General features: G+C 37.5%; 1 protein-coding gene across 1 annotated transcript in view; it reads left to right on the top strand.

Annotated features, from left to right (window-relative positions):
- The window catches only part of SUPT16H (SPT16 homolog, facilitates chromatin remodeling subunit), a 37,610-nt gene that overhangs the window by 4,067 nt on the left and 7,602 nt on the right, over positions 1 to 25,941 (top strand). The window contains exons 2-22 of the mRNA XM_019713561.2: positions 7,932 to 8,024; positions 8,388 to 8,558; positions 9,256 to 9,408; positions 10,307 to 10,453; positions 10,866 to 11,017; positions 12,071 to 12,243; positions 16,247 to 16,337; positions 17,917 to 17,990; positions 18,119 to 18,231; positions 20,297 to 20,362; positions 20,475 to 20,570; positions 20,654 to 20,769; positions 20,858 to 21,011; positions 21,518 to 21,645; positions 22,594 to 22,729; positions 22,831 to 22,957; positions 23,399 to 23,517; positions 23,953 to 24,078; positions 24,398 to 24,510; positions 24,818 to 24,893; positions 25,285 to 25,454. Coding sequence (XP_019569120.1) covers positions 7,932 to 8,024; positions 8,388 to 8,558; positions 9,256 to 9,408; positions 10,307 to 10,453; positions 10,866 to 11,017; positions 12,071 to 12,243; positions 16,247 to 16,337; positions 17,917 to 17,990; positions 18,119 to 18,231; positions 20,297 to 20,362; positions 20,475 to 20,570; positions 20,654 to 20,769; positions 20,858 to 21,011; positions 21,518 to 21,645; positions 22,594 to 22,729; positions 22,831 to 22,957; positions 23,399 to 23,517; positions 23,953 to 24,078; positions 24,398 to 24,510; positions 24,818 to 24,893; positions 25,285 to 25,454 — 2,594 coding nt within the window. The remainder of the gene's footprint in view (positions 1 to 7,931; positions 8,025 to 8,387; positions 8,559 to 9,255; positions 9,409 to 10,306; positions 10,454 to 10,865; positions 11,018 to 12,070; positions 12,244 to 16,246; positions 16,338 to 17,916; positions 17,991 to 18,118; positions 18,232 to 20,296; positions 20,363 to 20,474; positions 20,571 to 20,653; positions 20,770 to 20,857; positions 21,012 to 21,517; positions 21,646 to 22,593; positions 22,730 to 22,830; positions 22,958 to 23,398; positions 23,518 to 23,952; positions 24,079 to 24,397; positions 24,511 to 24,817; positions 24,894 to 25,284; positions 25,455 to 25,941) is intronic.

The following is a 25,941-nucleotide window of genomic DNA, read 5'->3' as shown; positions in this document are numbered from 1 at the left end:
TACTACCTATATTAATTACCTTGCATTTGAAAAATTATCAACTAATACATACGTAGGTTTTAAAAAACCAAATATTTTAGCTCTAAAAGCTTTAAACAAAAAAATAGTCACCTGAGTAAACCACTTTCAGTTCTTCTCTTTCATATTTTGAAGGAATATCTGTATACTGCTATTTCTTGATTTGTCAATTTTTTATGTTAACTGTTGTTTTGGCAAATTAGAGTTTAAATTTAACTTTCCAACTTCCCTATCTCTTGATACTTTTTAAATTCCTTCTTGGTACGTTGTTATAAAAAATTTCAAATATTATGCAGAAAGGAGAAAGAATTTTACAGCCAACACCCATGTCTCCACCACCTAGATGATACAATTAATTTTTTAATTATTATTTTTTAAGGAGGGCACAGTTCAAAGTGGCCCATATGAGGATCGAACTGGCAACCTTGGTGTTATCAGCACCACGCTCTAACCAACTGAGCCAACCGGCCACCCCTATACAATTAATATTTTATTATACTCGCTTTGTCACACACCCACCCCTTTTGATAATTTTTTTTCCACATTTTTTTTGGTAAAACCAATAGTCACTTTATATTATTAATGCTCATGTAAATATTTTCACTGCTGGGTGAAGTAATAGAGTAGTTACCTTTTCTTTTCTCTGCAGTTTTTATTTTTCCTGGCATTAATGATTACCTCAGTTTTTCTCCCTTTTTCAATACCATACCCCTAATTTTTTCCTGCAGGTCTGTCATAATCTTATCAATCTTTTATTCTAAAATTCTCACACTCTTCAGACATTTTGTTAATCCTATGTTTGTTTTTTAAACACCACCACTACCACCTCCCCTACCCCAACCCCAACCTTACATCATACTGCTACCTGTATAGGTAGAATTGAACCTTGGGACTTTCTACTGTGGGGTCTCCTGTATCCTAAAGCCCATGTCTTGATCTTTTTCTTTGTTTTGTTAGAGCATTTGTTTAAGAGCCTCTTAAGGAAGCATAAGCATTAAACAGAATGTTTCTTGAGCCCTTGTGTGTCTTAAAAAGTTTTATTCTATCTTGACATTTAGTTAATAATATAGTTCAGTGGGTATAAAATTCAAGGTTGGAAGTCTCAGAATTCTGTTCAGAATTTTGAAGCTGTCAGTCTTTAAGCTTACAGTATTACTTTTGAGAAGGCTGATATGATACTATTTCCTGTTCCAATGTATATGGCCTGTTGTTCTGAAACATTTAGAATCATCTCTTTATTCCTGATATTTTGAAATTTCACTGCATTGAGTTGGGAAGTGGGAGGCACTTTTAGTCTCAAGAGTTACATCCTGCAGTGCTGGAATCTCATTCTTTTATGATTTTCTCCCCTCCATTTCCTTAATCTTTTTTTTTTTCTTTTTAAACCTGGAATTTCCATTTGGTAAGGTTTAGACCTCTTATTTAAATTTATTTGTTACCTTTCAATTTCATTTCCTATCCCTTTGTCTTTTGCTTTCATATACTGTTTCTTAACTTTATTTTCCAGCTTTTTATTGAATTTTTTAAAAATTTCAACTATTTTTAATTACTAAGAGTACTTTCTTGTCCTGTTCTTTTCTTGTTTCATGGATGTACTTTATTTCTCCTGTGGGGTGTTATGTTTAATTTTGTTTTCTGTCCTCTGCCTTGTCTGTTTCCTCTGGGTTTGTTTGCTTTCTCTCGTACGTATTGGAGACTTCAAAAATCAAAATGAGGCTTAGCTATACTCATCCTTATTGAGAATAAGGCAATAAGAAACTGGTTGGAAGCTCTGCCTGAATGGGGCCTCTCAACTATTTGGGGTTCACTAGAGTGAATAGGCTGGCTCATTCCATGGAGGACCCCAAATGTCAGTATCTGAAGTGTTTTCTCTGAATTCATTGAAGACATGCAGAGAAAAGTCCTTCAGTTCTTTGTGGCGTTTATTCCCAGTTGTCATTCAAAATACAGACTTTCATTTAATTCCCTTAACATTTAGCACTTGCCTTCTGTTGGGCCTAATATCTGAGTCTAGAACCTTTCTGAGTCTGTTTCTCCAGAGAATAAATCAAGTCTTTTTGCAGAGAGCTTAGGAGTTGTCTCGGAGTTTCCAAGAGCCGGGGTCTGTCTGTTAAGCTTGCTGACCAGACCTTGTTTTTAGCCCTGAAGTCATTCATGTGCAATATTTCCCCTTCCTTGATACTTGGTGCCTCCTAAGTTCTGAGCCCATTGGGACTGGAGAGATGTGCGTGCTTACCTGTCATCAGTATCTTCCCAGTGAGGATGCCCTTCAAACACTCAGGGTGTTGCTACGGCAGCTCTGCTTAGTCACTTACCACTCTGTCCTTTCCATCTTCCCAAAAACTGTTGAACTCTTTAAACCTAAATACATTCAGAAAGGATACCACACTTTACTATAAATGGAAAATTGAGTCACTTTTCAAAAAAATAAAACATAGCTGTTAAAAAATAAAGGTAATGTAAGCACAAGTGCATTATTAAATTGTAGCAGATGTTAAGGATTAGCGTTAAGCAGATACATTCTTGATGTAATCAAGTCGATTAAAAGAGTTGAAAAGTATAACTTTTTTTGCTCTGTGATTGAATATCTCAAGCCACATCTGGAATCACCTAAATTCATCTCTTATATGGGTTGTACATGTTCAGAAAGTCTGTTCTACTGTATATTCTGTACTGATTATGTAATCAACAGCTAATCTTTAACATCAGTAACAGTAGTGGTGTGGTACACGGTAAATTTTTAGCAAATAGCTATTTCGGTCTTTAATAATAATGATGGCAAACACACAGTAGTTACTGTGAGCTAAGCATTTCTGATCACTTCAGAGTGAGCCCTTACCTGGTAGGCATTGCTGTCTCTAAATACAGAACACAGACCTTGATACCTATTGCAGTTGCTGAAATAAGTTTCTCCTAAGTTTAAGAAGTCACCAATACTAACATCTTACCTGAAAAGTTTGTTAAATGATCAAGTTTCCTTAGAGATCAAAATCAGAAGCCTTCCCAAGAAATTTACTTTTATCTTTAGGACCCTCATGAAACTATTCCCTTGTCTGACATTTTAACTGAATGAGTTAAAAATGGTAGAAAAAGTATAACTTTACCTGTTATGTAGTTGTATCCAAAGGAAAAATAATCTATTTTAAACTTAATATGTACATTTTCATTAGACTTTCAGTACCCTTTTTTAAAGCCTAAATCAGTGTGAGGACTCGCATATATTTTTGTGGGACTTGTGGGTGTTTAGTGGCTTGATCTGGGGTTTTGAATATGATGATGCATACTGTACTTAAAGTTTTATGAGGATTATAGATAATAAGTGCAAGAAACCACATACAGAAAGTGTTCGCTCAGTATATATTAGTCCATCTGAAACACCTGTTGGAGCAAGACTTGGGTGTCAAGTGGCCCAGACAGATGGGAAGGTGGTGGAATTTGGGACAGAAAGGGTACGGTGGGTGTTGAGAGTCTGTGCATGCTGGGGGGTCACTGCTGCAAGATGGTTCATCTAGAAATGGGAGCACAGCTGTCACAAGTCCAGATTTGACAAGGGCTCCCATCTGAGTCCTGAAGACCAGCCTTTGCAGAAGAAATGAGGTAGGAATCTGGGACCTTGTAAGCCACGCACAGTTGAGCCCCAGCTGCCGCTGATACCCAGGCTGGTACTTGGAGCCAACTGTAGGGATGGTCCTGGGGCAAAGGCTGTTAGCCTTGGGGCTTTCTTTGTTGTTTTTAACTAGCTCCCTCCACTCTAGTATTCCAAAACAAATTCCAGATATAATAAAAATATTTTAGTGTTATGTATAACTTGTACGTTTCACAAGCAGATTATTAAAAGTCTCCCATAGTTTCAGAAGACTCTTTTCAGATGTCACCTGTATAGGGCATTTATACTCCACATAGGGTTTGCATATAAAATAGTGACTCAGATTTTGCTGTCTAAATATTTGGTTTTATTGTAATCCTTTTCACTGAATCACATTTTAAGAAAAAAATGATCTAAATTCATTATCTTTAGATATCTTAAATTCTGGTGTTAATTACATTTCTTTCATCAATTTTTGTGAAGAATTGTAAACCAAAACTATTCTATGAAATGGTCAGAGCAACTGAATTCCAAGAGGAATTAGGATTCATTCTCTCAACTGTTTGATTGCCAGTGGAAAACTAGGCATTTTACATAAATTGAACTCTTCGAGATTTGTTGGATTTTGTTTCCCTTATCATAAAAAAGCTGAGTATGTGCGTATTTTTTCCTCTTCCTATATTCAGTTGTGTTGAGAGCCTTTTGGATGATTTTCCTGCATTATTAATGATTAAGTTACATGATTGTACTCTGTACTTTCCAAAAACTTATTACTGTATATTTTGAAGTTTTGTATATGTTGATACCTTTGTTTAAAATTTTTGACTTGACCAAGATTTCAAATATCAAAAAATACTAAAAGGGACTTTTTGATTAGTTTCAGTGGTTTGTTTTTTTTGTTTGTTTGTTTGTTTTTTAAGATTTTATTGGGGAAGGGGAACAGGACTTTATTGGGGAACAGTGTGTACTTCCAGGCCTTTTTTCCAAGTCAGGTTGTTGTCCTTTCAATCTTAGTTGTGGAGGGTGCTGTTCAGCTTCAAGTTGTCCTTTCAGTCTTAGTTGTGGAGGGCACAGCTCAGCTCCAGGTCCAGTTGCCGTTTTCTAGTTTCATTGGGGCACAGCCCACCATCCCTTGCGGGAGTCCAACCGGCAACCTTGTGGTTGAGAGGATGCCCTCCAACCGAGCCATCTGGGAGCTCAGTGGCAGCTCAGCTCAAGGTGCCGTGTTCAATCTTAGTTGCAGGGGGCGGAGCCCACCATTCCTTGTGGGACTCAAGGACTGGCAACCTTGTGGTTGAAAGCCCAGTAGCCCAGGTGGGAATCGAACCGGCCTCCTTCGGAGTTAGGAGCATGGAGCTCTAACTGCCTGAGCCACCGGGCTGGCCCCTTGAGTGGTGTTTTTGTAGACAGATGTTTAGGGGGAAAATTATATCTGTATCCAGAGCACATAAGCATTAAATATAGGGGAGTGCCTGTTACTAATTTGGGGAGGTTATCAAGGTAGCAGTAATATTACAGACACAAAATTAATGTTTATTGAAGAATTGGAGTGTATGTAGCAAAAATTTGGGGAGGAAAGTGTTGATATAATGTCACAGGAATCACATAGCACAGTGGTTCTCAAACTCCTTGATATCATTATCCCTTTACATTCTTAAATTATTCAGGACCCCAAAGAACCTTTCTTTGCATAAGTTATATCAAGTATGTAGAGAATATCTGGCCTCATACATACATGAAGCTGGAAAGGGGGATGTTTTAATAACTTTCAGATAATTATGGATATTCCTTGTGGATATACAAAGTGTAGTTTGTATATTGAATTTTAGTATAGTATAGATACCTATACTAAAACTCAAGAAGTGATAGTCTCTTAAAAGTTAGTTGTAATGTGGATCTGAAACCACAGCAGTGAATTTTTCATACTGAAGTTATTGGTCTGTGTTGCACCTTGGATTCTTTGTAATATCAGGCAATGCTTTGGAAAATACTGGTTCTCTCAAGTTGTACAGATTATCTAAATGTTACACATTTCATTATACAGTATGGGAGAATCACGCATATTAATATCCCACTGATATTATCAGAAAAGCCTTTAAGTAGGGAAGCTGTCGAGTTCACAGTGGGTACGAGTTTTTCAAATTTTAAATTTTTTTCATTTTTCTTGAAGTTACAGGCTTCATTCATTTTCAAGAAAATGTATACCAGATACCTAAGTCTAAGTGGTTAGTTCAGCTCGTTACTCAAATAATTGTACAAGAGCTTTTGCGTGAGACAACCATCATACTTCAGTGTGCACACAAAAGTGTTTTGTGTGTACTTCCCAAATCTTTACACAGGATATTAAAAAGACATATTCAAGGGTAGAAATTTCCTAATACTAATCATTTTTACTGTATGAAGGGCATTCTTTAGTGAAATGCTTTTTTTTCTTTTCACGAACATGGTAGTGAAGAGTTAGTTTGTACTACCGACTTCATGCTAAGGCACTAGCAATTTTAACTACCTTTACTTTTGTATCGTAAGTGAGAATTAATGATAAACTTTACCAACCTGAAGGTAAACATTTTCTCACTGAAAATCAATGGGTGAATGCATACAGTTTCTGTGTAGTAACTAACTTCTTTGGGTTATATGTTTTGCTGCGGTAGAGAACTTCAACAGAGCCCTCAACTGCTACCATATTTGGGTTCTTATTGGCAACCAGAACCCTTAAAGTGTGGAAGAGGATTGATTGTAGGTGTTTTTCTTGACTACAGTGGAAGTCAGAGATTTGACCTTATAGCCTACCATTACCAGTCCTTTGGTCATATAGAGCTGTTCAAAAGTAGTTAATGGTTGAAGGATTCACATTTATTCCAATTTCAAAACTTACTACAAAGCTGTAGTAATCAAAACAACATGGCACTAGTGTAAGAATAGATAGGTAGGTCAATTGAAAATAATTGAGAATCCAGAAATAAACCTTCACGTTTACATCATTTGATTTTTGACGGTGGTGCTAAGACAATTAATTCAGTGAGTAAAGAATAGTCTTTAACAAACTGTGTTGGAACAACTGTATATTAATGTGCAACAGAATGGAGTTAGGCCCCTTCCTTACATCATACACAAAATTAACTCAAAATGAATCAGATCTAATATAAGAGCTAAAACTATAAAACTCTTGTAGAAGAAAGTACAGGTCAATATTGATGGCCTTGGGTTAGGTAAAGCCATCTTAGATCTGATATCAAAAGCACAAAATAATTTGGACTTCCTCAAAATTAAAAACTTGTATGCCTTAAAGGACAACATCATTATGAAAGTGAAAAGACAACCCACCAAATGGGAGAAAAAATTGCAAATCATATCTAATAAAAGACATGTCTAGAATACCAAAAGAACTCTTACAACTTAATCATAAAGCAATAACCCAGTTGCAGAATGAGCCAAGGATCTGTGTAGGCGCCTCTCCACGAAAGGTCTGCAAATGGGCAGTAATCTAAGAAGGTGCCTAACATCATTCGCCACCTGGAAACTGCAAACCAGAACTACAATGAGATACTACTTCATAAAAAAGACAAGTGTTTGTCGGCATGTGGAGAAATTGGAACCCTCATATATCGCTGTATGAGGATTGAGAATGTAAAATGATACAATCACTTTGGAAAACAGTATGATTCCTGAAAAAATTAAGCATACCATTACCGTAAGACCCAGCAATTTTTCACCTAGGTATATATTCAAGAAATATCTCCACACAGAAACTTAAATGAATGGCCATAGCAGCATTATTCATACTTGCCCTAAACTGGAAATAACCCAAATGTCCAGCGATTGATGAATGAATGCAATGTGATGCATATATACAATGGAATATTACTCGGTAAAAAGGATATAGTACTGATGTGTATTGTAACATGGGTGAACCTTGAGAACATGTTAAATAAAAGAAGCCAGATACAAAGGCCATGTGCTGTATTCCATTTATATGAAATGTCCAGAATAGACAGATTCATAGAGACAGATTAGTTGTCTAGGCCAGGGGGGAGATAGGTAATGATTGCTAATGGGTTTCTTTTTGGGGAGATGAAAATGTTCTGGAAAACCCTTGAATCACACATTTTAAATGAATGAATTGTATGAAGTCTGTCTCAGTAAAGCTGTTTTAAAATCGAGTATCTTATGGCTGTTAGGTTGCCAAGCAAACATGCACCTTAAACTTGGAATTTCTTTTAGGAAAAAATCATATATATTCTGAGTAAATACTGCAGTCTGTATTCTTATTAATACTTTGCTTGTGTTAAAAGAAAATGACCAAATCACCTTACTCTTTACTTTCCAGAAAGGAGAAGATGAATATGCCAATGTTGATGCCATTGTTGTATCAGTGGGTGTTGATGAAGAAATTGTTTATGCCAAATCAACTGCCTTACAGGTGAGAAGTGGACAGCAGTTCTGAGCCCTCAGAATCATTAAATCATTTATTGCACTGTTCAGTATAGTAGCACTAGCCAAATTAAAATTTTAATTCCTCAGTCCCAAGTACGCTGTACTACCTACTGTGCTTTTTTGTTTTTAAGGACACAGCTCACATTGGCCCATGTGGGGATTGAACCAGCAACTTTGGTGTTAAGAGCACCGTGCCCTAACCAACTGAGCTAACCAGCCACCCCCACTGCCTACCGTGTTAGAGCAGATATAGAATATTTTCATGTTCACAAAAAGTTCAGTAGACAGCACTGATTTAGAACCTTTTTTGATCTGTAAATACTGTTGTCTCCATTGTCTTTTCCCATAGACATGGCTCTTTGGTTATGAACTAACTGATACTATCATGGTCTTCTGTGATGACAAAATCATTTTTATGGCCAGCAAGAAAAAAGTGGAGTTCTTGAAACAGATTGCCAACACTAAGGGCAATGAGAATGCTAATGGAGCCCCTGCCATCACATTGCTGATACGAGAAAAGGTCAGAACTAACAAAGAATGTGTCATAAATGTAAAAAGTGTCTAAAAGTGATAAACAGAAATGCCTTCTAGGAATTTAAAAGAACGCAAGGGAAGATTTTAGCTGACTGGTTATAACAAAGTTTTATCTCATCATTGTTAGGAAGAAGAGAGTTTGATAAACCTTAGAACTGTGGCGAAAAAAATGGGCTGTGAAATTCTGGCAAAAAATAACTTTATCTGTCCATTCTCAAGGACACTGTCAACTTGTCTGTTTTCATCTGAGTATCTTGATTGGAACAAACAACTTTAAATATCCTTAAGGGAAACTCAGATAAACCTCATTTCCAGTTTTTACCAAATATGATCTTTTTTTGTCATACTTCCCACCTGACAAAGATTTTTTTCTCAGGATATTGTTCACCTATGTGTTTTGAGTTTCTCAGCTGTTCTAGCTATTCCTGGAATAAAAGAATAAATAACTTTGTCGACTTATATGGCACTTCATTCACTTAAGCATATAAAAATATCTAAAGAAATTTTGTGTTAACTTTTAGTGTGTTAACAGTCTGCCCTAAAGAAGTAGGTAGGTCATGGGGTAGGAATTTATTCTTTCCAGGGTTTAGAATATTTGTCTACCTGTTTATTACTACTAGAACATAGATGTCTAATTCCAGAACTAATTGACAAATCCCTTTTCTTCCCTGTGGCACTGATAGAATGAAAGTAATAAGAGCAGCTTTGACAAAATGATTGAAGCCATTAAAGAAAGCAAGAATGGCAAAAAGATTGGCGTGTTCAGCAAAGACAAGTTCCCGGGAGAGTTCATGAAGAGCTGGAATGACTGCCTCAACAAAGAGGGCTTTGACAAAGTAAGAGAACTCCCAAGAACAAGCAGATTCAGAGTTGAGAAGGCAAAACTGACAGACTTCCATAACTGATAGTTCAGAGAACATATTTTGGGAAAACTATGCTTTCGTTCACATTTCCATTTTTCATTCCCTTTGGCTGAGCAGAAGCCAGTTTTACTTTTCAGTCAGGAATGAGGCATTCAGGAGATAGTTCAGCTACCTCACAGGGAAACTGAGAAAAGTCTCTTGTACAGAAAAATTGTTTTCCTCCTTTTCCCCTCATCTCCCGCCTTTTCTTCATCCTTTACAAAAACCTCTAGAGAGGGGCATTTACCTTTACATTTTAAATGGTACATTAGTTTAATGACTATTAGAATGCACACAGTGATCTGGTAAAGCTGTTTCAAACATTTATTCAATCCAAGAAAATTTTTTTTCCTGTTTTGTTTGTTTTATTTTGTTCTCTAGATTCCATATATAAGTGAGATCATACAGTATTTGTCTTTCTCAGTCTGACTTCACTTAGCATAATAATCTCTAGGTCCATCTATATTGTCGCAGGTGGTAAGGTTTCATTCTTTTTTATGGCCGAGTAATATTCCATTGTGTGTGTATGTGTGTATATATATGTATATATATATATATATATATCAATCATCTCTTCTTTATCCATTCATCTACTGATGGGCACATGGGTTGCTTCCATATCTTGGCTGTTGTAAATAGTGCTGCAGTGAACATAGGGGTGCATATATCTTTTCAAATTAGTGTTTCGGACAAGAAAAGAATATTTCGAAGAATGTACTGGTGAATACTTTGCTAAATAGCATAATATCGCTGATAATATTTACGTAGAGGTGCATTTCTTTAGCAGTTGTATATTAGCATGTTAGAGAAACTCTTATCACTTTGACTACAGATAGATATCAGTGCCGTTGTGGCCTATACCATTGCCGTAAAGGAGGACGGGGAGCTCAACCTAATGAAGAAAGCAGCCAGTATCACTTCTGAGGTCTTCAACAAATTCTTCAAGGAAAGAGTCATGGAAATAGTTGATGCAGATGAGGTAAATGGAGAGGGAAGAGTCTTTTTACTGTTTTGATGAAGCAGAAATAAATCCCTACCATACAGTGTTTTGATATGTGTTCAGCTTCCTTTGAAATTAAGCCTTTGGTACTTAAGTTGATGGTGCGTGATTATGCCAGCTGTCTTTCAAAATAACTGTAAACCTGCACTAGTTTCTTGAGGTTACCAGTACTTCACTTGAGAATTCCTTGAATAGTTGTGAATTCCATATTCTGTTTTGTAAATTTGCTTATATACTAGTATGTTATCTGCCACATAAATCATGTCATAAGCCTTTATAGCATCCTAAATAATATCAGGATATATGTTGTCTTCCAATGATAATATCCAAAAACGCAGTACCCCTCTTTGCCACCTTCTAGTAAGTGTTTCATTTCTGGGTACACTTACAGAAAGTTCGACACAGCAAACTGGCCGAGTCTGTGGAAAAGGCCATTGAAGAGAAAAAATACCTAGCTGGGGCAGACCCCTCTACTGTGGAAATGTGTTATCCTCCTATCATTCAGAGTGGTGGCAACTATAATCTCAAGTTCAGTGTGGTGAGGTAAGTACAAGAACTTCAAAATAAACCAACAGCCAGAGCATTTCAACCTTCACCCTATTTTTTCTTTGACTCATTTCAGAATTCAGGAAAGTAGGAAGAGATAGAATAACATACTCTGCTTCTACATTGTCTTCTTGTCATGCATATTTCTATTTTATTTCATATAGTTACTCATTTCTTAATTGGGTATTTGATTGTAAGCATTTTTCCAGATGATTAAAAATGCTGGAAAAACATGCCCCTCATCAAAATATTAAAATCTTATTAGGTATACCATAATGTACTGTATTTTGCCATGTATAATGTGCACCAATGTTTATGGCCCGAACTTTCAGGGAAAATATCTTTCGTTTTAATTTTTTAATTCAAATTTTTATTTGTTTACATTAAGGTACTTGTTTTTTGTATTATAAAGGAAATTTAGCATTTATTTTTTTAACATATGATGGTACAAGAAATTTTATATAACAAATAATTACAAAACACAAGAACAGATACAAGGTACAAGAAACTTTATGTCCAGTAACAAATTTATGATATTTATGCATCGTAGAAGGCCGAGATCTCTTAATCATAAGTTCAGCAAAACCGGTTATCGTATTCAAGGGTATTTTGCAGGTGGATACTGCTATTGATTTTTAGAGTTACAATTTTAACTCATAAGCATAAGTAAAAGAATTAAAAACATTTATATAGATACGAGTTATATAGATACGAGCTAGTACTACCCATGTATAATGCTCATCCTTATTTTTCCCTCACAAATTTGGGCAAATGCACTTTATATACTGCAAAATACAGTATATCCTTTGCATAATTAGGATACAACAACTAAACTCACTGAATTTTTATCCTAAAAGTTTTGGTGATTAATTTTACTCCAGAGTCTTCATAAATTGCTTTGCATAAAAAAAAAATGTTTAGGTCCTTATTCTGTTTCAGCTTTGGGATATCACAGGGAAAGGCAGTGATGGCAGATGTTATGTGCCAGTGATACTAAGGACTTTCCTAGTTTGAGTAATGAATGAAATGCTTTCTTCCTTTGTTCTCTAGTGACAAGAATCACATGCATTTTGGGGCCATCACTTGTGCCATGGGTATTCGCTTCAAATCTTATTGCTCCAACCTTGTTCGCACTTTGATGGTTGACCCCTCTCAGGAAGTTCAAGAAAATTACAACTTTTTACTACAGCTTCAAGAGGAGCTGCTAAAAGAATTAAGACATGGTGAGGTGACTTAGAAAAGGTTTGGAAATGATGTAACAAAAATGTTACTAGCATTTATGTGAGTATGTCCCTCAGGATCTCATATTAAAAATAGAATCACGTTACTAACCTCCAGTCATCCTTGCATTTAATTCTTGAATCTGCTTTCCTTTTTTGGACATGACGTGAGTGGTGATTGTGGTTTTACACTGACGTTTACAAAATCCCCTCTGACTGGTTACACCCCTGTGTCCAGATCTTCATAAACTACTGTGGCCTTACTACTCTTCTTTAGAACTTTAGAAAGTTGTTTTTTGTTATTCTTGTTGTTTTGAGGTATAAGTGACATACAGAATTATATTCGTTTTGGGTGTACAACATAATGATTCAGTATTTGTATATATTGCAAAATGATCACCACAGCTATTCTAGTTAACATTTGTCACCTACATAATTACAGATTTTTCTTGTGATAAGAACTTTTGAGATTTACTCTCCCAGCACCTTTCAAATATTCAGTACAATATTATTAACTATAGTTGCCATACTGCACATTACATACCCAGAACTTATTTTATAACTGCAAGTTTGTACCTTTTGACTTCCTTTACCATTTCACACACACCCCCACTCCCTGCTTCTGTCAACCAACAATCTGTTCTCTTTATGAGCTTGCTTGCTTTCTTGCTTGGTTGGTTGGTTGGTTAGATTCCACATATAAGTGAGGTCATATGGTATTTGTATCTGTCTAACTTATTTCACTTAATGCCCTAAGTTCTGTCCATGTTGTTACAGATGGCAAGATTTCATTCTTTTTTTATGGCTGAATAATATGCCATTGTGTGTTCTGTGTGTACAGTTACCCCTTGAAGAACACAGGGTTTAGGGGCACTGACTCCCCACAAAGTTGAAAATCTGCATATAACTTTTGACTCCCAAAAAACTTTACGAATAGCCTATTGTTTAACAGAAGTCTTACTGATAAAAAACAAACAAAAAACGGTTGATTAACACATATTTTGTATATGTGTTATGTACTGTGTGTGCTTACAATAAAGTAAAGCTAGAGAAAAGAAAAGGAAAATCATAAGGAAATTATATTTGTAGTATTTATTTTTAAAAATCCACATATAAGAGGACCCATGCAGTTCAAACTGGTGTTCTGGAGTCAACTGTACCACAATTTTCTTTATCCATTTTATCTGTTGGTGGACCTTTGTTGATGTTTTCCTGAAAATAAGACCTAGCCGGACAATCAGCTCTAATGCGTCTTTGGAGCAAAAATTAATATAAGACCCGGTCTTATATTAATTTTTGCTCCAAAAGACACATTGAGCTGATTGTCTGGCTAGATCTTATTTTTGGGGAAACACGGTAGGTTGTTTCCATATCTTGGCTATTGTAAATAATGCTGAAATGAACTTGAGGGTGCATATATCTTTTCTAGTTAGTGTTTTTATTTTCTTCAGATAAATACCCAGGGTCATAAGGTAGTTCAAGTTTTAATTTTTTGAGGGATCTCCGTACTGTTTTCCATAATGGCTGCACCAGTGTACATTCCCACGAACAATGCACAAGGGTTCCCTTTTTCCCACATCCTTGCCAACACTTGTTATTTCTTGTCTTTTTGATAATAGCCATTTTAACATACGGGGCAATACCTCATTGTGATTTTTTTTGCATTTCCCTGATAGTGATACTGTATGTTTTCATATACCTGTTGGCCATCTGTATGTTTTCTTTGAGAAAATGTCTATTCAGATTTTCTGCCCATTTTTTTAAATTGGATTGATTGATTGGTTTTTGCTTTTGAGTTGTATGGATTCTTTGTATATTTTGAATATTAACCCTTATCAGATATATGATTTGCAAAAATTTATCCCATTCAGTTGGTTGCCTTTTCATTTTGTTGATGGTTTCCTTTGCTGTGCAGAAGCTTGTTAGTTTGATATAATCCCACTTCTTGATTTTTGCTTTTGTTGCTTTTGCTTTTGCTGTCAGATCCAAACAACCATCGTTGAAACTGATGCCTATATTTTCTTCTAGGAGTTTTGTGGTTTTTCAGGTCTTAACATTCAACTCTAATCTGTTTTGAATGTATTTTTGTATGTGGTGTAAGACAGTGGTCCAGGTTCATTTTTTTGCCTATGGTTGTTCAGTTTTCCCAACATCATTTATTGAAGAGCCTGTCCTTTCCCCATTGTATATTTTTTATTCCTTTGTCGTAAATTAATTGATCATATACATATGTGGGTTTATTTCCGGACTCTCTGTTCTCTTCCATTGATCTTTGTGTTTGTTTTTATGACAATACCATGCTGTTTTTTTTATTACTGTAACTTTGTAACATAGTTTGAGATCAGGGAACATGACGCCTCCAGCTTTGTTCATTTTTTTCAAGATTGCTTTGGCTGTTCAGGGTCTTTTGTGATTCCATACAAATTTTAGAATTGTTCTATTTGTTTATAAAATGCCAATGGAATCTTGATAGGGATTGCATTGAATTTGTAGATTCTTTGGGTAGTATAGATACTTTTTCCAGTCCATGAGCGTGGAATATCTTTCCATTTATTTGTGTCTTCTGCAGTTTCTTCATTCAGTGTCTTACAGTTTTCAGTGTACACGTTTTTCACTTCCTTGGTTAAATTTACTCCTGGGCATTTTATTCTTTTAATGCAATTGTAAATAGGATTGTTTTCTTAATTATGATAGTTCATTACTAAAGTATAGAAACTCCACAGATTTCTGTATATTTATTTTGTATCCTGAAACTTTACTGAATTTATTAATTCTAACATTTTTTGGATTTTCTATATATGGTATGTCATCTATAAATAGTGACAGTTTTATGTCTTCCTTTCCAGTTTGGATGCCTTTTATTTATTTTCCTTGCTTAATTGCTTTGGCTAGGACTTCTAATACTATGTTGAATAAAAATAGGGAGAGAGGGTATCCTTGTCTTGTTCCTGATCTTAGAGGAAAAGGTTTCAGCTTTTCACCGTTAAGTATGTTAGGTGTGGGCTTCTCATATATGGCCTTTATTATGTTGAGGTACATTCCCTCTTTTTATACCCACTTTCTTGAGAGGTTTTTATAAGTGAATGTTGCATTTTGTCAAATGCTTTGTCTGCATCTATTGAGATGATTATCTGGTTTTTATCCTTCATACTATTAATATCACATTGATTGAATCGTGGGTGTTGAATCATCCTTGCATCCCTTGGCTAAATGCCACTTGATTATGACATGATCCTTTTAAATTTGGAAGAACTGTCGAGAAGTTTTGAAAACTAGTATCTCTAACAACAGAATGTATAATGTTAATTCTACATTGAATGGACAGGAATAATTTTAGTTAGAGCAGAACTAATAGCAAACCTGCTAAGTAAGTGACCACCTCTTTTGCCTTGAGATTGTACACTCCCAAATGGCTGCATTTGACTTTATATTTACTATCGTTAGACAACTTTGTAAGCCCACCCATGTTACCTAGAGCCTCCAGAAACCTTTCTTCATGACATCTCAAGTTGATTTTGAGAAATCCTATTGGAAATCATGGTCATAAGTAATTTAAAGAGGATAAATAGCTCTCTGAGGCTACCATATCTGGACTACTCTGGCTTGAAATACTTATTTATATCCTAGATCCTAAAAAATTAAGGCCAGAGTTCTTCTAGCAGTAATTCACCCCCTCAGTAGTCCTGTTTTTCAAAATGTGTAATAATTTTAATGTGTTGCCATTTATCAACACTTAAAAAGTTATTTCACTGAAACCAACTGGTGTTCACAGTCTCTTAGGTCGGTGATTCTCAAATAGTGTAATTATGATGAGGTAGATTATTTTAAAAAATACAAATGTCTAAGCCCTACCACTCCTGCAAGGAACTGTATTTTGTTAGTTCACACTTTGGGAAACCCTGCTTTAGGAGACTTCTTTAAATGGAAAAAATGTTGGTTAAAAAATGTGATTTTGTTATATATTTTCTGAAGGATACTTAATGTTCCCTTTCTGTCTTGCCATTAGGTGTGAAGATATGTGATGTGTATAATGCCATCATGGATGTGGTTAAAAAACAAAAGCCAGAACTACTGAACAAAATTACCAAAAACCTAGGGTAAGATGCTATGGATGTACATTGTCACTCATGAGTGAATTTTCTTGACTGGCCTTGGTCTGGCAAAATATTTTTAGGTTCATTCAACCAACCTTTATGGACTTGTAAACTTAACTGTGTGCCAAACACATAATATTATCATACAATATGAGAAAGATTTAAGTTCTGCCTCTAGAAATGGGGTGGAGATTTTTCTAGACCAATATAGTAGATGCCAATAGGTATTCCAGGCTTAAATTACAAATGTTAGGAAACGTTACATGCTATATTTCCTCTCTTAGAGCACCTCAGCTCACATTTAAAAATTAAGTACTCTGATATGTTCTATTGTTTAAAAGAAATTTCGTTTGAATTTTTACTTAATCCAGTGTCTCTCGAATGTATTTGAAATTGAACACCTGGAAAATACCTGATAACACTTTACAGAATCAAAGACGTTTTGGGCAGCAAGCTCTAGGGAGTCTCCTTAGACAGAAACTAGTCTGAAGGATATAGTTACTGGACTGCTCTGATGGATGAGGGGAAATATATTTACCTAATACCAAGTTTTGGCCCAGGTGACTTAATGAATCTAGTTATCAACATTCCATCAAAAACTGTCTCAATTATTAGTTAGTCTCTGCTAAGCTTATAGGAACACTCTTAACTGATTTCACGGTAGAAGATTAAATTTTTTTATTTTTTTTAAATTGGGGAAGGGGAACAGGACTTTATTGGGGAACAGTGAGTACTTCCAGGCCTTTTTTCCAAGTCAAGTTGTTGTCCTTTCGATCTTAGTTGTGGAGGGTGCCATTCAGCTTCAAGTTGTTGTCCTTTCAGTCTTAGTTGTGGAGGGCGCAGCTCAGCTCCAGGTCCAGTTGATGTTTTCTAGTTGCAGGGGGCACAGCCCACCATCCCTTGCGGGAGTCGAACCGGCAACCTTGTGGTTGAGAGGACGCACTCCAACCAACTGAGCCATCCAGGAGCTCAGCGGCAGCTCAGCTCAAGTTGCCGTGTTCAATCTTAGTTGCAGGAGGCGCTGCCCACCATCCCTTGCAGGACTCGAGGAATCGAACTGGCAACCTTGTGGTTGAGAGCCCGTGCTCCAACCAACTGAGCCATCCAGCAGCTCATCGGCAGCTCAGCTCAAGGTGCTGTGTTCAATCTTAGCTGCAGGGGGCAGAGCCCACCATCCCTTGTGGGACTCGAGGAATTGAACTGGCAATCTTGTGGTTGAGAGCCCACTGGCCCATGTGGGAATCGAACCGGCAGCCTTCAGAGTTAGGAGCATGGAGCTCTAACTGCCTGAGCCACCTGGCCGGCCCCAGAAGATTAAATTTTAAATGTGGGTGAATAAGCTAAAATAAAGAATGGCTGATACAATAAATGTTACATGAGGTACTTATTTAGGATATTATTTTCATATTAAGAGCACAAAGACTGTCCTCTAATCCTCTTCCTTAACTGACTTGTGAGCAGCAGCAAATCACTCAAAATGTTTGTCTGCCTTATCTTGAAAAGTTAAAATAGAATATATTGTACTTAACCTATGTACAAGATCTTTAGCCTGTTGCTGAAGTTTCTCTTCATTTCTTTCTAGGTTTGGAATGGGAATTGAATTCCGTGAAGGCTCTTTAGTAATTAATAGTAAAAATCAGTACAAACTGAAGAAAGGTGAGTTTTACATGCATGCAGTAGGAAAATATTTTTTTGAATAATTTAGCTTCATCTCCCTGTTCTGTGTAAAATTTATATTTCTCCATCCTTTCAGTCATTGACCAGTTCCTGTTTTGCTATTTTAGGGATGGTCTTCAGCATCAATTTGGGCTTCTCAGACCTGACTAACAAGGAAGGGAAGAAACCAGAAGAGAAAACCTATGCCCTATTCATTGGTGACACAGTGCTTGTAGATGAAGTGTGTATTGATTCTTAAACTTTTGAGTGCTGATGAACTGACTTTTGAGGCTTATTTTGTACCCTATGGTTTTTTCTTAAAAGTCTTTGTTAAATGCTAGCCAATGGGAGAAATCCATGTGAGAGCGAGACCTAATACAGCTAGGAATAGAGAGTGTAGTCCAAGTACAGGGAATGTTTTAAACCAAATTGTTTATCACATTGTCGCTTGAATATTGATAATGATAATACCAGGAACTGATTCTAATGATGGAACTGATTTTTTTTTTTTTTAAGTTATTATTTATTATTTTTTTAACAGGACTTTATTGGGGAACAGTGTGTACTTCCAGGACTTTTTTCCAAGTCAAGTTGTTGTCCTTTCGATCTTAGTTGTGGAGGGTGCCGTTCAGCTTCAAGTTGTTGTCCTTTCAGTCTTAGTTGTGGAGGGCACAGCTCAGCTCCAGGTCCAGTTGCCGTTTCTAGTTGCAGGGGGCGCAGCCCACTATCCCTTGCGGGAGTCGAACCAGCAACCTTGTGGTTGAGAGGACACGCTCCAACCAACTGAGCCATCCGAGAGCTCAGTGGCAGCTCAGCTCAAGGTGCTGTGTTCAATCTTAGTTGCAGGAGGTGGAGCCCACCATCCCTTGCGGGACTCGAGGAGTTGAACAGGCAACCTTGTGGTTGACAGCCCACTGGCCCATGTGGGAATCGAGCTGGCGGCCTTCAGAGTTAGGAGCATGGAGCTCTAACCGCCTGAGCCACCGGTCCGGCCCGATTTTTTTTTTTAATAACAGCTTTATTGAGCTTCAATTTATATACCATACAACTCACCCACTTAAAGTGTATTTTAAGTGTGCAATCATCACAATCTAATTTTAGAACATTTTCATCACCTCAAAAAGAAATCCTGTACCCATTAGAAGTCGTTTCCCGTTTCCCCCCCAAGTCCTTTAGGCCTCAACAACGACTAAACTGCTTTCTATCTAAGGATTTGCCTGCTCTGTGCGTTTGTGGTCTTTTGTGACTGGTTTCTTTCACTTAGAGGAATTGATTCTTTTTTTTGTGTGTTAAGATTTTTATTGGGGAAGGGGGACAGGACTTTGTTGGGGAACAGTGTGTGCTTCCAGGACTTTTGTGTTTTTTTTCCCCCCCAAGTGAAGTTGTCCTTTCAATCTTAGTTGTGGAGGGTACCATTCAGCTTCAAGTTGTTGTCCTTTGTCTTAGTTGTGGAGGGCGCAGCTCAGCTCCAGGTCCAGTTGCCGTTGCCAGTTGCAGGGGGTGCTGCCCACCATCCCTGCGGGACTCAAGGAATCAAATTGGCAACCTTGTGGTTGAGAGCCCACTGGCCCATGTGGGAATCGAACCAGCAACCTTCAATGTTAGGAGCATGGAGCTCCAACCGTTTGAGCCACCAGGCCGGCCTCAGAGGAATTGATTCTTGATGATTATGATGAAGATGATGATGATAGGAAATATTTAGTGTTCTTATTATAAGCGAAGCACATTTTACGCATTAATTCATTGAATCCTTACCTATAACCCTATTAAATAGATACACTTATCCTCATATACAGAAAAAGAAACTGAGGCACAGCAAAGTTTAAGTAACTTACCAAGTGTTACATAGCTAGACAGTGATTGAGCCAGGTATCAAATCAAGCCTGTATTCTTAATCATTATTCCAATGTTGCTTCCCACATTACAATTCCTACTGAGGGGCTGGCACCTAAGAACTATATTTATTTATTGTCAAGATTATACTGTGTTTTCCCGAAAATAATACCTAGCGGGACAATCAGCTCTAATGCGTCATTTGGAACATTAGAGCAATATTAATATAATAAGACCCGGTATTTATGTCACATCATATCACACCCGGTCTTATAGCAAAATAAGACCAGGTCTTATATTAATTTTTTCCTCCAAAAGACGCATTAGAGCTGATTGTCCCGCTAGGTCTTATTTTCCAGCAAACACAGTAGTATCCAGAGGTTCAAAACATTACCCAGCTACATACATACTAGATTAGAAAGTAAAACTTTTCAACGTAATGTTCTTACAGATGTCTGACTTCTCTTTTCTAGGATGGCCCAGCCACTGTTCTCACTTCTGTGAAGAAGAAAGTAAAGAATGTGGGCATTTTTCTAAAGGTAGGAAGAGGATAAATTTGTGGTGTAGGAAGTTTGTGTATAGTGAAGAAGGTAAACAATATTGGTTAAAAAATTAAAACCTGAATTTCTGATTAAGACTTTTGCCCCATAGAATGAAGATGAAGAAGAAGAGGAGGAGGAGAAGGATGAGGCCGAGGACCTGTTGGGAAGAGGGTCTCGGGCAGCCTTACTGACGGAAAGAACACGCGTGAGGACTGTTGTATACTACATTGATCTCATGTCTGTCATGTGGTTCACATGTTGTGATAGCTTGGGATTTTTCTTCTCCAGAATGAGATGACTGCAGAAGAAAAGCGAAGAGCACATCAAAAAGAACTGGCAGCTCAACTCAATGAGGAAGCCAAGAGGCGGCTGACTGAACAAAAAGGAGAACAGCAGATTCAGAAGTAAGAGTTTGCATTGAACAGTGAGATTGTCTTGGGATTATGTGTGATTTGCAGAAATTTCTTTAAAAAACTTTTCTCCCCACTCCAGAGCACGCAAATCTAATGTGTCCTATAAAAACCCATCTTTGATGCCTAAGGAACCACATATTCGGGAAATGAAGATCTATATTGATAAGAAATATGAGACTGTAATAATGCCTGTGTTTGGCATAGCGACACCTTTTCACATTGCCACGATAAAGGTACTGACATTGAATCAGATTCCCTGCACATTGTTTCTTAAAATAGTAGTTGTGCTTGCGATAGATTGCTGTTCTGTTTGTGTCATCTCTCCCACTCTTTTTTTCAGACTCTACCCTTCTCACTTTACAGTCTTCCCCCCTATCTCCCTTATCTCCTGCTATCATTTTCCTTCCTTTCCAGTATTCACTTTGTAGAAAGTTAAATGATCCAGTCTAGACCATAGTTTGCCTCTCTTTTCTTGAACGTTTTAAGCATAACTTGTAGTTATACACATAGCATAAGGTACGTGGAAAATTCAGTATTCTTTTGGAAACACATTCGGTCATATGAAAAGATAAACTAAATATGTAGTTTATTAGATTTAGAGTAAGGTTTACAGGCTAGGTTTAGCAGTCAGGTTGCAACTCCTAATTTAATTTTAGCATATCTGTAACTCCTGATCTTTGTCAAAGAAATAATCCCGTGTGTCTATTTTTTTTTTAATGCTTTCCCTTTCTTTGAACAGAATATAAGTATGTCAGTGGAAGGAGATTATACTTACTTGCGAATCAACTTCTATTGCCCAGGCAGTGCTCTGGGCAGGAATGAGGGCAACATCTTTCCTAACCCAGAAGCCACTTTTGTCAAGGAAATGTGAGTCCACGGGAAAACAACCACCCCAAATCCCTGCTGGCTAGTGGCGCTCTCAGAAACCTTTCTTTCTCTGTGCTGTGTCCTCCCCCATCTAGTGAATGGCAAAGCCTCCGTCAGGCACTTATGTAGGATCACCTTGTAAGCTTTGTGCTGTGTCGAGGATGGAACATAATTTAGAATGCTCATGGAAATACTTTATGCTTACTACATACATTTTGCAGTCGACTCTCAAGGAAATGTGTGCCACATTGGAGTCTGTTCCTTCATGGTGTAGAATGGGATAATTTGGGAGGTTATGCCAGATTTGAAAAATGAGTATGATTGCCCCATCCAATGAATTAGCCATTCTTCTTCTTTTTTTTTTTTTTTTTTTTTTTAAAGATTTTATTGGGGAAGGGGAACAGGACTTTATTGGGGAACATTGTGCTTTTCCCAGGACCCATCAGCTCCAAGTCAAGTTGTTGTCCTTTTCAATCTTAGTTGTAGAGGGTGCAGCTCAGCTCCAAGTCCAGTTACTGTTTTTCATCTTAGTTGCAGGGGGCGTAGCCCACCATCCCTTGTGGTTGAGAGCATGCGCTCCAACCAACTGAGCCATCCGGCCACCTGGGATCTCAGTGGCAGCTGGTTGGCTTCATTCTAGTTGTGGAGGGCGCAGCTCGCTGGCCCATGTGGGAATCGAACCAGCAGCAACCCTGTTCCCCAGAGCTCACACTCTAACCAACTGAGCCACCCATCCACCCCTGTATTGGCCATTCTTAACATCCTCTGTTTAAGAGAGAAGAAAGGGAGAGATTTTTTTTTCAGCTTTCCAGGCATTGTTTCAGCATTTAGTGGTACTGGTTTCTTTTAAAAGCTAGTAAAGTAAGCCAGTTGTAAAATACAATAATGAGTGTAGGTTACCTGACCTATTGGAAAAAAACTTAAACAAATGCTTTCTCCTTCCTACAGTACATACCGAGCTTCAAATATGAAGGCACCCGGAGAACAGACAGTACCAGCCTTGAACCTTCAGAATGCTTTCAGAATTATAAAAGAAGTACAGAAGCGTTATAAGACTCGGGAAGCAGAAGAGAAAGAGAAGGAGGTGAGGCTGAACACAAAGCACCTTTATGCAAAAGGACACACGTGGGGCTTGGGGACATAAAAAGATACATGAGGATTCACATTAATTTTCATTCTGCTTAGGGCATTGTGAAACAAGACTCCCTGGTGATCAATCTAAACCGGAGTAACCCCAAACTGAAAGATCTGTACATTCGTCCAAACATTGCCCAAAAGAGGATGCAAGGGTCACTGGAGGCCCATGTCAATGGTATGGATACTTCTCTCTCCCTGTCTCTCTCTCTGTCTCTCTCATGTGTGTGATTGCATGAATACTACAAGTGACTGCATGTGTTTTCTGTTGTGTTTCATAAAGTCGTCATATCTTAGACTCAAAGGGAATCTTGGCTTCTGACTGCTAGATGCCACATGCTGCTTTGTCCGCATGAGGAGACATGGAGTGGGGAACGGCTTTGTCTTCAGGGGCACATTTGTAGGAATGACAGATGAGTTAATACAGTATGACAAGGAAATACTGGGAGGAATCTACTTACATTGCTGTATGGCCAGAAGGAAAGGAAAACTGTACAATTTTTGTCACTTCCTCTGACCCTGTTCAAATCAGCCAGGCAAAATGCAGTGCCTTTAGACCTAACTTAATGATGCTGCTTGGTAATTAGCTGCTCCCTTCACCACCACCCCCCACCCTCAGGTTTCCGCTTCACATCTGTTCGAGGAGACAAAGTGGATATTCTGTACAATAACATCAAGCATGCACTGTTTCAGCCCTGTGATGGAGAAATGATTATTGTCTTGCACTTTCACCTCAAGGTATACCTTTCTACTTATTGGCTTTGAGATCTTATCATCCGCTTTCCTTTGAAATAAGGTATGTCAGTGCCTGACATCTAGAAGATGCTAAGCATGTTTGTTCCTTTGGTGTGATATACAGTGACCACCAAAATGTTTAAGGTCTCAGATTCCTGTTTCTGAAATAGAAAGTTTTTGCTATAGGCACAATTTATTACCAACATAATTTTCAAAGTCCATTCTGATAAATGGAAGTACTTTTTAAAACTTACACTCTTTCACATTCCAAATGTCATTTATGATGAGTCCTGGAATGGTTAACTATTTTTACATAAATGCTGTCATTTCCAGCATGGATGTTTTTATATTTTCACATTTTATTTGTTATTTTGCCTCTTTGTTGTGTATCCTAAGTCTTCTGACTTCTTTTGTGTTCTTTCTGCTCCCTGCCCTCAGAATGCCATCATGTTTGGGAAGAAGCGTCACACAGATGTGCAGTTCTACACAGAAGTGGGAGAGATCACCACGGACTTGGGGAAACATCAGCATATGCATGACCGAGATGACCTCTACGCCGAGCAGGTCTGTGAAGTTTATTTTCATATTTCATTTGCAGGGTAGTGAGGTAGAATGTGATTCAGATCTGAGGTCAGTAATTGTTATATTTTGTAAATAACCCCTCAGTCTGTCTGCAGAATAACTGAAGCATCTGCTGAGCTGGTGTAGTGCAGTGGCATTTGGATGGATTAGACTTAGGTTGCAGACTCAGCTCTGCAGTTAATTGTATGGTGCCATTAGGTGTATGCATTAGTATCATGGTCGTGACTACAAAAGACTTTTCGAAGGAATGTACTGTTAACAAGTGATAGCTATAGCTAACTAGTATTTTTTTCTTCAACAGATGGAACGAGAAATGAGGCACAAACTGAAAACAGCCTTTAAAAACTTCATTGAGAAAGTAGAGGCTCTAACCAAGGAGGAACTGGAATTTGAAGTGCCTTTTAGGGACTTGGGGTAACACATCCATCTTTTTTTACCTGAAGTTTCACTGGTCTACCTTTTAGAAAAATTGGTCATTCTTTAATAATAATTTAATACCTCATGTCCTTTTTCATAACTAATAACCTTCGAGACATCCATTGCCCCTTGAAACTTTTTGAGGGCCTAGGTGAGTGGCTAAGTCTAAAAGGCTTCCTCTGGAAATGAGTGTCTACTGAGTACGTTGGAGTTGTTGGGAGTAGGAAAAGTTTGTTGTGGCAGCAGCAGTTTCTCTTGCAATTAGTTCAGTCTTATGTGAGTTTCTTTTCTTATTCTCTTTCAGATTTAATGGAGCTCCCTACAGGAGTACCTGCCTCCTTCAGCCCACTAGTAGTGCGCTGGTAAATGCTACAGAATGGGTGAGTGTCTATCTCCTTTTAGTAAGAAAATTGTTAGAGAAAAAGCAGGAGGGTAGGTGTTTTGAAAACTAGATCCTTATTAATGATTTTCAGTTTTGATATTTACTTATCTTAGACATAAAATTTATTGAACAAATGTTTCTTTAAAAGCCACTTTAATTTTTTCATAGTTTCTTCACATAGTTTCCTTAAATTTATTCTTAAAGGAAGATATTGATCTTGAAGATCCTTTTACTGGGGCTCCTTAATATGTCGTACCCCTATTAGTCTTGCAAAAAAACCCAAAAATAGTTCAGTTATCCTTTGTGTAGTGATTTGGATTCTGAAAGTACTTGAAAATGCTAGTGCTTGGGGGAGATATTTATATAATGATCCAGTTCCTTCCTGACAGCCACCTTTTGTGGTGACATTGGATGAAGTGGAGCTGATTCACTTTGAGCGGGTCCAGTTTCACCTGAAGAACTTTGACATGGTCATCGTCTACAAGGACTACAGCAAGAAAGTGACGATGATCAACGCCATTCCTGTCGCCTCTCTCGACCCCATCAAGGAATGGTTGAAGTACGTAAATCTGCCAGCAATCTCCATTTACTCCAGGAACCTTATATTACAGAATATAAGGATGGTGTGTTGTACATAAAAATCCAGATAAGACTGACTTTTGGGTTGAGTTATAGAACAGAACTTGAAATTTTGTGATCTGTTAGAGCTATTCACTTTTTTTGAATGTCCAACAATAGTTTATGGATACTTACACAAGGAAAAATCACACTTTATTTTTTTGACTCTATGTGATATGTGCATGAAAAACTCTATACACGTGTATAATATTTACAAAAGTGAAACATATTTCTTGTTCTCTCTTTTTACTGAAAGATGAGAAAGATAAATAAGTTTTTTCTTATTTTTGCTTTTGACATCCATATACTCACACTTCAGGTAAAAGTATTTCTCATGAAAGTACCAGAACCCAGGAGCATAGTTTGCTTTGCCTCTCCCCCCTCCCTTGCCGCTCCTGCTGCCCCCCATTATCTGGGAAGGGGAGGTG

The sequence above is a fragment of the Rhinolophus sinicus genome, linkage group LG03 (assembly GCF_036562045.2).
Source record: "Rhinolophus sinicus isolate RSC01 linkage group LG03, ASM3656204v1, whole genome shotgun sequence".
Classification (NCBI taxonomy): Eukaryota; Metazoa; Chordata; class Mammalia; order Chiroptera; family Rhinolophidae; genus Rhinolophus; species Rhinolophus sinicus.
Note: the sequence above shows the minus strand (reverse complement) of the source record. Positions and strands in the feature narration are given on the sequence as shown.